The sequence below is a fragment of the Chenopodium quinoa genome, unplaced genomic scaffold (assembly GCF_001683475.1).
Source record: "Chenopodium quinoa cultivar QQ74 unplaced genomic scaffold, ASM168347v1, whole genome shotgun sequence".
NCBI lineage: Eukaryota > Viridiplantae > Streptophyta > Magnoliopsida > Caryophyllales > Amaranthaceae > Chenopodium > Chenopodium quinoa.
This window is the reverse complement of record NW_018744026.1, coordinates 1,895,279-1,907,963: the sequence shown is the minus strand read 5'-3', so window position 1 is coordinate 1,907,963 and position 12,685 is coordinate 1,895,279. Positions and strand designations below refer to the sequence as shown.

The window sequence follows — 12,685 nt, the reverse complement described above, 5'->3', positions numbered from 1 at the left end:
AAAGAAACAAAAGAGAGGCGGCTTTTCATATTTGACATCGAAAAATTCCTCATAGCCACCACACATCTTCACCTTCACCTTCTGTAATAAGGGTTTTGTGACGTCAATCATTACTCTGATTCTCACAAACTTATCAAATTCCATGCATCCCGAGCTTTCTAGTCTAAGAAAGCGTCCAATCTTGTTTCCAAGCGCCTCCACATTAGCAGCGTTTAGACGACCCTTGAATGGAAGATTGTACACCCAAACCCACATTGGGATTTCATACAGATGCACATTAAGCGACTTCACATTGTCCTCTATTTCACCAAGCAATAGAGCATGCTTTTCGAAATGCCAAGGCTGATCATCAAGAACCCTCTTCTTGTCCCTCCAATGATGGAATTGAAACACATAGGTGTTCTTCCCAATATTGCTAATCTCCAAACCACGTCTGGGTTGCCAGACACTCTTTATTATTGCTATGAAAGCATTGGAGTTAATTGTGTGTTCAATCCATATCTTTCCTACCAACCCTAATTCCACCGTTGCTTCCTCATCCGCCTAATTATCCTCAATTCATTCCACAGCATCATCAGAACCATCATTAATAGCATTACCCTAACCATCATTATTATTCTTTTCTCTTGAATTGTCTTTCTATTTCTAAATTTTTGTTAATGTTTGAAAGTGTCAAAATTTCTGTATCAGGTTGTTCTATAGAGGAATTCGACTCCATGATCAATCACTAGCATGGATTTGATTACAAAAATCAAGCAAAAACCTTCACAAAAAGAAAACCCTAGGAAAACCTAAACAAACCCTCCCCAGGAACAAGAAAATTAATATATCCCTTCGCATCATTTCTCTTCTTTTCCTTTATTAATATATTGAACCAAACAAAAGCTAAGCAAAAAAAAAAAAAAAAAAAAAAAAAACTCACTGACCTTATTTTACAAATCCACCCATTAGACAAAACAAACCCTTAAAAATTCTTTCACAGGCTAAAACCTCAGCTCACTTCCATTCTTCCACTAAAACCCTGCCTTCATTTCTCTTCCTCCCTTTCTCCCAACTCCCTTCTCCCACCACCACTTCCATCACCTGCTTCCCTCTTTTCCCCTCAATCAAACCCTACCAAAAACCTCAATCTAAACTTCACAATATGAATCAAACTTCCGAGGTATTTCATTCCACTTCTTTCTTCAATTCAATTATTGTTTGCCGAATTTATTTTGTGTGTTTGAAACATTCGGATAATTTTTGTATATATAGCTAATTTTGTTGAATTGCGGTTTTTGTTTTGTTTTGTTTGTAGTCGGCGTCGGAGACGGTGGCGGGAGTGCGTTTCGGTGTTATGACAGATGAAGAGATACGGAAGCTTAGCGTAGTCAAAATTACGAACCGTAATATATTGAATTTGGTTGGTCGGCCCGAGCCGGGTGGTCTGTGTGATCCTGCTTTAGGTCCATCGGATGATCATAGTCTGTATGTTCCTTTATTTTTCCAAACCTTATTGTTGTTAATTTTATTGAATTTGGCATATTTATTTTTTCGGTTTTTAAAAAAATACAAGTATATATTTGTTGTATCTATAGACAAATGTATGTTGGTGAGTCACGAATTCGGATTGTGGAATTGATATTGAAAGGTTATACTATCTCTGTTTCATATTTTTTGTAACTTTTGCCAAAAATGGATGTTACACATTATTTGCAACTAATGTCTTCTTTCCTTTTTAGGTTATCATTTCTCTCTTTCTCTCTCCTCATCACATGCATTCTTATTTTTCTCTCTCTATCTTACACTCACAAACAAATTTTGTCTAGGAGTCCGTGCACCGTTCAAAGTTGCAAAAAATGTGAAATGGAGGTAGTATTAAGTTTACAGAGTATCTGTACACGGTTTTTGGGAAGAAAATGTTGTAATGAAAATAATGTAGAGGGAATTGGGGAGTGTGTTACGTTGTTGAATAAACGCGTTGAAAGAATGGCTTACCTTATACTACGTACTTTGCACTATGTGTTATCCTTGACTCTCTGTGTTTTGGGGCGTTTTGGATATGGGATGCTAACTATTTGTCATTTTTGTGTTTCATATTGTAAAAGAAAATAGAAACTCTATTGACATTTAATTTTAAAATGGACAATAAGATAGTGTGACAAAAATATTTAACTTTAATCAGCAATAATGGTTGGTGCCATAAAGCTCTAAGAACTGTAGAATTGTGATCCAAAAAATCTTTCACAACAGAAAGATTTGGCTTGTAATAACCCTTGTTTTCTGTCTTCTGTGTGTGTATGTGGCGTGCGTGTGCAAGTGCATGTGCGTGCCGCGTCGCCTATAACCCCTGTATTAGATTTATAGAACCCTTTTTTTACCCGTAAGTAATTTTTTATTAGACATGATTAAGGGGTGTCTTTAATTGTGTAGGAGAGGGGAGGGAAGGAGATGCTTTACACTTGAGTTTATTTACTCCTTAATCATCTTCATGCTGATTATATTGCGTTATTTTGTTCAGATTGCTATCATATTAATAATTTGCATTTCTGTGCAGCTGCAAAACTTGTGGTCATCGTGCCTTCTATTGCCCAGGACATTGTGGTCATATAGATTTCGTGTCATTGGTTTATCACCCTTTATTGTTCGATATGCTCTACAGAATACTGCAGAATACCTGTTTGGCTTGCTACCATTTTAAGGCACCTCCAGAGGAGGTATTTTCTATAGTTGTGCAAATCTTGCCTTGACAAATTAACTTAAAATGTTTTTCTTTCCTTAGAGTTTCATGGTCATCTAATTTTATAATTTTGTTTTTTAAACTACAGGTTGAGATGTGCGTCTGTAAATTGAACCTTATAACAAACGGTGATATTGTTGGGGCCAGAGAGCTAGATAATTCAAATGGGTATCCTAATGACAGCTATAAAAGCCTTGGTGGGATTTTTGAGGGCCTTAAGCATCGTAGCTTGACCTCTTTTCAGCTTACCGAAGCACTTTCAGTCTTGAAAAGTTTATTGAAGAAACGAAGTCCCAAATGTAATCGTTGTGGTGCCAAGAATCCTCCCATTACTAAGCCTACGTTTGGTTGGTTTCACATGGTAAATTAATTTATGTCCTTCAGCCCATTAAAAACTGTTTTTTTTTTTTTTTTTATCGCCAATGTTACTCGGACTCGTCTCTAAGTGTCGTGTCCGACAAGGTGTCGGAGTGTCCGATACCTCAGTCCTAAATTTAGTCGACACGGTCAAGGAAGTGTCTTGACTAATATTTAGGATACGACTACTGTATAAAGTGTCTAAAAAATTTAATCCGACACTTAAATAATAATAATAATAAATTAATAATAATAATAATTATTATAGTTTTATTAATAATAATTATAAAGTAGTTAGATTTTAAAAAAATAGTTTAAAAAAGGTATAGTACTTTAATAGGGAGAAGTTAAAAAAACGAAAAATAAAGGATGAGAATGAAAGTCAAAAGTTAAAAAAATACTCCACCACATAAATATGACAGCTGGTCCACCTTTCTTTATTAGATAATAGCTGTCTCATACTCTCATATTTCCACCAACCTTGTTATTATCACCCAACCTTTCATTTTCTTGCTTATTTGCCTCTTTCTCTCTCTATTTCCCTATTATGTAGCTGCTACACGCCGGAAACAATGGAGTTTACCACTAAAATTCTACCGATTAACGGCCGTACCAACACTTATTTCAAACACTTTTCCGATACCCAAGTCGACTTTTTCTCGGAGCCGTGTCAGGGGTCGTGTCGCGCGTCGTGTCGTGTCGACACGCGACACCCAAGGCCAAGGGAGGTGTCGGAGTAACACAGTTTATCGCTATGGTTGTCTTACTAATTGTTTTGTATTAACTCTTTGCAATTAACTCTTTTGAGCAATTAACTCTTTGCACTTACATAAAAATCCTCTCTATTAGAATTCCTGTACTAGTGACTAGTGAGGTGACTTGTCACTTATGGTATGGAATGGACTCCATTGTCAATCTACAAGTCTTTCGGTCTCCATAAGTCCACTTGCTCAAATAAAATGAGAAGGGTTATTAAGTAACAGTATTGCATCGAGTTGATACAATTTCAGATTGATTTCGATCCTTTAAGATTTACCATGTCTCTTTTTTCATTACTACTAGGTTAGATCCCGTGCCATGCACGTTTATTATCATTATTTATTATCGATTTAATGTTATACTTAATTGATAGAATATAATATAAATTGTCTAAATTTATCATGGACAAAAATGAAGTATTTGACATAATGAAACATGGAATATCATGCTTATTAATTAACATTCTAATGTTTCAACCATATAAGAAAATCTATATTAGCTGAATACAGAAATATAAAGATTAAATTTTATTATAGGAATAATTTAAATAAAATGAAATAAATTCCAAAAAAAAGAAAACATTAGGTAGAAGAATTTAAAAGAGGAGAGGCTATGAGTTTTGACAAAAAAAATCTATACTTATATACTTATCAGTTATCAGTGATGTCTTTTTTTAAGTCATTAACATTTGTCTATCTTAATTGTATCCTTGAAGCAGTTATTATGTTAATTGCCACACAGAATCTTATAGTAGAAGATTTTATTATTTTCGAAAAATATTTTACAGAAGATTATATTGTCCATATTAGTTAATTGAATGTCAATATATAAAAAGAAGGTAAGTATCATTGCTATATTTGTGTAGCAAACAAATTTTACTAATAATATCTTTAAATAATTTTTTTATTAAATTAATATTTTTTTTGGAAAAATTGAAAAGAATAATTCCACCTTTGCTTCACATATGGGAACAAGCCAACCTTTGCCTCCTATTTTCTCAAAACAAGCCTTTTTACCTATTACCTATTCAACAGGTTAATTTTTTAATTTTAATTTTATTTTTTCCTTTAATCTCTCTTCTCCCACCTTGCCACCACAACACAACCAGCTTCATTGGCAGCCGCCCTCCCTGACACTCCCACCATGGAATCCACCCCACAAATTCCATTCCCGCCAGAATAACCTCGCTCAACCACTCCAAAACCCCCTCCAATCCAAAACACCACCCACCTCCACTCTCGGTGACCCTACCAGCCACCACGAAAACCCCATCTCCACTCCCGATAACCCCATCAACATTCACAATTTTCCATCCTGCCATCCCAAAAACCACAGCCACCTCAAAAACGCCCCAACAACCTCGAAAAAGTAGCCCTCCCCATAAACCCCAACCACCACCTCGAATCCGCCATCCCGCCATCCCAAAACGACTCTTTCCTCTGTTACTTGTTACTCCCTCCTGTAGATTCGCCGCAAAAACATGAAATTTGTACTTAATGATTTCATCTTCTTGAAACAAAACCCGATTATAAAACAAAGAAACCATAAAAACAAAAACCAATCAATCAATTAATTCAATTACCTTCGATGTCAAAGAAACTGCTGCCGCCATGATGGGTTGTCGGGGAAGGGCAGGGGGGCAAGGCTAGCGGATGACGACGTTCAGGCGGGGGCAGGGCTAAGGCAATAAGGTTGTTGGTGTTTTTCTTTTTTTTTTTTAATTAATTTGTTTTGTTTTTTTTTAATTATTTAAGCATGACCAATTAGAAGGTGACACGTGGCAAGTCACCTTCTAAAACCAGTTGCCAAATTATAAAACCGGTCAAGGGCTTGTTTTGAGAAAATAGGGGGCAAAGGTTAGCTTGTTATCGAAATACTCAAAGGTTGGCTCGTTTTGAGCGGATCAAGCAAAGGTGGGATTATTCTTTTCAATTTTTCCTATTTTTTTTTAAAAAAAATACTAAGGACACACCAGAGTGTAATTGCTGGTGTGTCTTTTAGTATATAGTTATTGATTACTGTGGTAATTAGAATAACCAAAATATTTAAATAAAACAAAAAAAATGAAAAGAAAATAAATTTTAATAATAAGAAAACTAAAGATGAAAGAAAGCGTTTTATAAAAAAAAAAAAAGAAAAAGAAAGAAAGCGTTGAAATTAGAAATTAAGTTACCTGATAAAGCTGCAAATATACTATAATTAAAAGACAAATGATGGAAATAAGAGAAATCAAGGTTAAAACGAGAGAAATAATTGGAAAATAAACCAAAAGACTATCCTAAAAATACCCCTAAAAGTGACATAATTGTCACTCGTGAATTACATCTCTTTCTAGTTGTTTTCTTTATATTTTGCCAAATAATTTCTATAATATAGATTATGCATGTGTTTGAATTTATTAATGGGTACAACCGCAAACTATTACTATAACAATTTGACACCAATTCTTGGATGTTTTTCTATGCCATGTACACATTCGCCATGGAGAAATAGAAGATCATGTTGTGTTCAACACCATTTTCATTTTTATGCCGGAAAACATAAAGAATAATCTTAGGGTCCGTTTGGCATTACTGTGGTTTTCAGTTTTTTGGTTTTTATGTTTTTTTAAAATCATATAATATATGTTATATAATGAATTAAAAATTAGTCAAACTTATTAAAATTATGATAATTTTGAAAACTGACAACAAAAAAGTGGAAACACCTTTTTCTTGTTTCCTATTTTTGGTTTTTTGTTTTCAAAAAAATAGAAAACTAAAAACAAAATACGATGCCAAACAAGCCTTTAGTTAGTAATAATTGATTACTCCGAGAAACAATTAAATGTTTGGACGTATTTGGGTGCAGTGTGTCCTATCTTGTATTCTCTACTGAGAGCATGCAGATTGAGTAGAGTCCTTGTGGACTTCTGGTTTCTTATTGAAATTGTTTTCTAGTAACCATTTGCCTATTTTACAATTGTAAAAACAGTTGTAAATGCAAGCCAAGTAGTCTGTTTTTTTTGGAGCTAAGCTTGATAAAAATTATAAGTTTTTGAGCTATCTAGAGCTATGTTTTTGAGCTATCTAGAGCTTGAGCAAGCTTTTAAAAATCTTGTTCAAGCTTGGCTTGTTAAAAGTTTAGCTTAGTCAAACTTTGTTCACCAATGTTGTTCTTGGTAGCTCTAGCATAAACAATCTTAAATTGAGATGGATTAAATAAACAAGCCCTAATTATCGTTAAAAAATGTTTTATTTTTTAAGTTTTAGTGCATCCACTCAGTTTAATACTTCCTCCGATTCTGATTGTTGGCACGTTCAATTTAGGCACACATATTAAGGAGAGGAGAGAGAATGATAAAGCGAGTGGGGTACACTAGTAAATGCAAGGTATAAATTTACCCAAAAAGGAAACGTGTCAACTAAATAAGCATCCTAAAAAAGAATGTGTTGACAAAAAAAAAAGGAGGTAAGTATAAGATATTTTTATTCTTTCTATAGAAAAGATAATGGTGGTGTTTTATGCCTATATATGTTGATGATTTGTTATTTTTACATATATATACGAGTAATAAATCTATTAATATATATACTAAAGTAGTTTTAATAGAGATTTTTTCAAGCTTGAACGAGCTTTGACAGAGTTATAATTGGGTGTGAAGCCGTGGACAAGCTTATAAATGAACTTAATCGAGCTGTTGACAAACATTATCGATTCGAACATAATGTTGTTTGAGCTTTGTTCATTAAATTGACGAGCTTAAATTTTTTATTTAGGCTTATTTGTTAACTAAACAATCGATCACTAACTGAGCTTGTTTGCAAATATTTTATGGAAGTATCAATTCATTTACACCCCTAATTGTAAACCACATTTTTTTTTGTGGTTCTTTTGCTTTTAAATTACTTTTTAGTTCATCGGATTTGAAAAACTGAACATTAATTATTAGAGCATATCACCAAAAATTTACCTTTTAAAAAAATAACTATGCGTTTCAGCATTATATTGACACATATTATATAACTAATAATAGATCATGGTAGGTTTTACCAATTTATATTAAAATGGCATATGGCAAAGTAACCAATTATAATGTATTAGTTTGTACCATAATTATAAGTCTGGTTAAGCAAACATTGAAGAGAATGATGAACAGTCAGGGTGGGAAGGGTTGTTTGTTGTGTTAGCAAAGGAAGTCTTCTGCTCAATAATCAATACCCCCCTCCTCTCTTTTGTGCGATTGTGAACTTCTGCTATCCTATTGAGCTTTAATGCTTAAACTGCGGGATTGTCATATTGCTGTTAGCACTATGGAAATGTTAACAGAACAAAATCTATGTTACTACTTTTAATGAGGAAAGTTTATTCTTGTAGCTTCATCATGTATGCATTGACTTGTTTCACAAAAATCTGATAATATAATGAGATTATTAATTTGATCTCTTTGATTTCTCTTGATATGTATTTTCACTTTCTTATTTAAAAGGGTGGCTTAAATGATAGCAACATAAAAGCAAATATCATCAAAGGGCATAGGTTGGATGGACCTTTGGCTGAAGGAGATGATGATAATGCTTTGTCTGAGGTAGAAAATGCTGAGGATCATGATGATGGAAAATTAGCATCGCTTAAACAAAGGAAAAAAAAAGATGACCTGCAGCTAGAATTTATGAAGTGGAAAAAGTCACGATCTCTTTTACCAACAGAAGTATGTTATTTTCCTTGGTCATATCATTAATCATTACCATTGATCTCATTTATGATTTATCTCAAATCTTTTCCATTTTTATTCTTTTGATGCGATAGTTACTTGTATACTTAAAAAGACTGTAATTTCCTCCAATAATTGCAGGTTAGAGGAATATTAGAGCGTCTATGGGAAAATGAGGCTCGATTTTGCTCGTTTGTTTGTGATATTCAGCAACATCAAGGATTTACGTCTGAGAAGAAAGCTGCTTTTATGATGTTTTTCTTAAAAACTCTACTAGTACCTCCATTGAAGTTTCGTCCGCCCTCTAAGGGAGGGGAATTAGTAAGTTTCAGCTGCATTATCCCTTGCATTCATCTAATTTGGGGCAGTTTCATTGATTCTTAACCATTGATTCTTAACCATGGTTAACTGACTTGGGAAGATTGCACCGGTTGTTCATCAATGTAAATTTTTTACCCTGGCTTTTATGCATGCACATCTATAAAGAGTTATAATTGTTTATTTAGGTCATGGAGCATCCTCGGACAGTTTTATTGAGCAAGATTTTGGAGTCTAATATATCCTTGGCAAATGCTTATGAGCAGCATGCTGAACATAACTTTATTCTTAGTAGGTGGATGAATCTTCAACAATCTGTAAATGTTCTTTTCAATAGCAAGAGTGCAGCAGGTCAGTCTGTATTTTTGTTTATTCACCTTTCTATGCATAATATATGACTCATGCTGTCATGCATGGTGAAACAATGTGATATACCTTGTGTCCCACCTTACCATACAAGCTGCAGTCCATGATCCTCTGCTAATTAATGTTTGTCTAACCAAGGACTTGTTAGTCATGTGTTATTTTTGGAATTGTAATAAAAGCTATTATTATGTCAATGGCCAATTAACAATCTAATGTTTTTGGGAATTCATATATATATATATATATATATATATATATATATATATATATATATATCGATAAGGTCTTTTTAGCTAATGGAGAGGACCTTCATTTTATGTGTAACTGCAGTTGTTTGTTATAAAATTAGAACCCTTTATGAGAAGTACTTGAGCTGTTTTTTGCTATTCCTCAAAACCGAATTCTTACAACCTATTCTAGTTTCTACTGTGATATTATTATATAAAAAAAAAATCTAATTTATAAACTTCATTACAAGACATGCAAGGCATACCCAAGTGCATGTCCTGTGCGAGTGCCATTACGTACATGAGGCATTATTTGTGAAAATTTTGTTAACACTATTAAAGAGTGTGAATTGTTAGAGGATCAACTCAACAAAAAGCTTAAGCTTATGGTTGAGACCTAAGAATATGTTTTATACTCTATCACGCCCCCTCATACGAGAGCCCGTTTGGGCTACAAGTGTGGACACGACATGGGCCCTCCTCATACTCGACGCTTAATATTCCACTTGAAAGTGGGGGGTGGATGAGATTCGAACCCGTGACCTTTGTGTCACGCTGGTTCCGATACCATATATGTTAAAAGACCAACTCAACCAAAAGCTTAATTTGATGGTTGAGGCCCTGGAATATGTTTTATACTCTATCATGAATCCTAAAACATAAGCATTTTTTGGTATCATCTAGTACAAGTAGTTTAAAAAACGCTTTTGAATTTTTCCTTAAAAGTGAATTTAGCAAATGATTTATATTGTATAGTTTAATCAATAAATATGGATACTCCCTCCGTTTTTAAATACTTGCTCCATTTCTCCATGCGCGGAGTTTTAGAAGAAATTGGAGAAAGTAAAAAAATATGGAGGTAATGGGGTAGGTGGAAGAATAAAAAATTGTAAAAGGGAAAAGTAGTGGAGAGAATTAGAGGAGAGAGAATATGAAATTAATATAATATGAATCATTGCGGGTCCGCTACTCAAAAAGTTTGTGAGAAGATTTGTAGAGGTTGGTAAAAAAATTCCAAATAAGGAAATGGAGCAAGTATTTAAAAACGACTAGAAATGAAAAGTGGAACAAGTATTTAAAAATGAGGGAGTAGTATAGTAGGTATTCCTTAAATTGGGAAAAAAAATGGTTCATGAAATAAAAATGTAAAAACTTGTCTTGTCATTGCCACTTTATGCCTCACATGGCTACTAACCTAAGCTCACATATAGTCACGAAAAAAAAAAAAAAAAGAAGAATCATAAGATAGAATAAATAAGAAAATTAAAACTAAAAGTATATCATATGGAACATAAGGAACAACAAATGAAGTAGTGTAATTAGAGGGACTGAATGAAGAAGTGTTGTTTGGGGGTTTTTTGTACGTACCCGAATGGAGGGTGTGTACGTCCCTCGGGAGACAGATTCGCAATGCAACACTCGAACGGCCCGGTCACCTGCAAAACAACGGACCCCGGGGCCCGGAGGTCCGCCTCCAACGATCAAATTAGTGATCGAAATAATGTATTTTAGAGAGAGAAAGTAGAGAGAAGGGAGAGTAATTGTGGGGGGCATTGCCCTTGGAGAATGAATTAATCCCTTTGAACTGAGATCAGTATTTATAGAGCATTGGGATATGTGCCTTTTAGGTCATTTAACCCAAAAGGCTCTAAGGTTGTGGGCTTAGAGCCCATTTTCACCCTTCTATCATTGAGTGACACGTGTCATGCTCTAATTGGCTCATTGAGCGCTGAGCTTGCGGACACGTGTCGCAGTGATATTGGTCCACATATAGAGGGTATTTTTACTGCCAAACAAGTGTTATTAGCTAACTAGTAAGGATGAGCACTCAGTAGTGTCAGCCTGTGTGCACCAAAGTAATGTGTATCTTTGTGATTCCATGCTCCACTATCATCAGTGTGTATATTAGATGGATTCCAAATTCTTATAGCCTTTTCAAAGTCTAAATATTATTTGAATATAATATTTTGGACACAAACCCGCTAGTAATTCTTCTTGGAACATTTTATTTTTAGCATAAAAGCCGTTTTCAAGTAGTCCAAATGCAATTTATTGTATTATCATTATTATTAATAGGAAAAATTGTCAATAACCTTTTAAAGTGACCACTTTATTTAAAAAAATCCTTATGATTTTTTTTTGTTACTTTAGATTACAAAATTTATTTGTCAAAGACAACCTAGAACTACGTTTCGGCGTTGACCTTATTTCTACCATAGTGTGCTTGTTACGTGACCCTTACTTTTGCTAACTGCACCCCTTCCACCTCCACATTCCTACTTAAAAAAAATTCCTCCTCCTGCTCTCACATTTCCTTAATTTCATCCTTTGCCTTCAACAAAGTGTCGAGGGTTAATTACTCCCAAAAACTAATTGTTTCTACAATTTAAAATCTTCAACCTCAATTTTGAATAGGTATTGTGCTTCTCCTTCTTTAATGTATAGAAATTAGTTTGAAAATTTGGGATTATTGAAAATTAGGGTTTTTTCCCTAAATTTTTTCAAATCGATTTATTGACGAGCGGTTTATCAATTATGTAGTAGCCATGGTTGATTAGAAGGATATCAAATGTGCTTTGTGGATTCCGGAACCTCCTAGATGATGATGCAAGTTTTTTCCTCCCTTTGTTTTTAACCATGGTAGAAAACATACAAAATTAAAAAAAAAACCCTATAAAAGAGGAAAGTTTGTATGACTTGCATTAATTAATTCTTATAGTATTTGGAAAGTCTTCATTAATGGAGCTTGTACCTGTAGATTTGAGTTGCAAAGTGAATGACAAACACTAATTTTTGTCTCCAAATTGAGGGAGTTAAAGAATAGGGGTTTTATGCGAGTGAGCGGGAGGGAAAATGGGTACATTTAGGATGATAAGAAGTCATGTGACATTGTGACAAGCACACTGTGTTCAATGTCGGAAATTAAAGGGCAACGCCGAAAAGTAGGTTTAGGTTGTCTTTGACAAAAAATTTTGTAATCGGGTCTGAAGTAAGTTAATTAATCAATCAAAGCCTTAATCTCATTAATGGGGTCGGGTACATGAACCAAATATGATTATTCTATGTGGTTGTCCACAAAAATCTTCCTCCTTTATCCCTTATGATCTAATTTCTCATTCTCATGCAAGTCCATAAACTTCATATCCTTCGTTTCCCCTTCCAACCAAGTCATTTTTTCCTCTCCCTCGTTTAACCTCTCCATGGTCCCACCCTTCTACTCTTCGCATTGGTGCACCCTCGGGTCTC

At 34.2% G+C, this 12,685-nt stretch overlaps 1 protein-coding gene across 1 annotated transcript in view; it reads left to right on the top strand.

Moving 5' to 3' along the window:
• The first annotated feature begins 629 nt into the window (after positions 1-629).
• Positions 630-12,685, top strand: part of LOC110690286 (DNA-directed RNA polymerase I subunit 1-like) — a 29,622-nt gene continuing 17,566 nt past the window's right edge. The window contains exons 1-7 of the mRNA XM_021867109.1: positions 630-1,162; positions 1,298-1,467; positions 2,537-2,696; positions 2,808-3,080; positions 8,304-8,525; positions 8,670-8,849; positions 9,035-9,197. Of these exons, the coding sequence (XP_021722801.1) occupies positions 1,145-1,162; positions 1,298-1,467; positions 2,537-2,696; positions 2,808-3,080; positions 8,304-8,525; positions 8,670-8,849; positions 9,035-9,197 (1,186 nt within the window). The 5' untranslated portion in view covers positions 630-1,144. The remainder of the gene's footprint in view (positions 1,163-1,297; positions 1,468-2,536; positions 2,697-2,807; positions 3,081-8,303; positions 8,526-8,669; positions 8,850-9,034; positions 9,198-12,685) is intronic.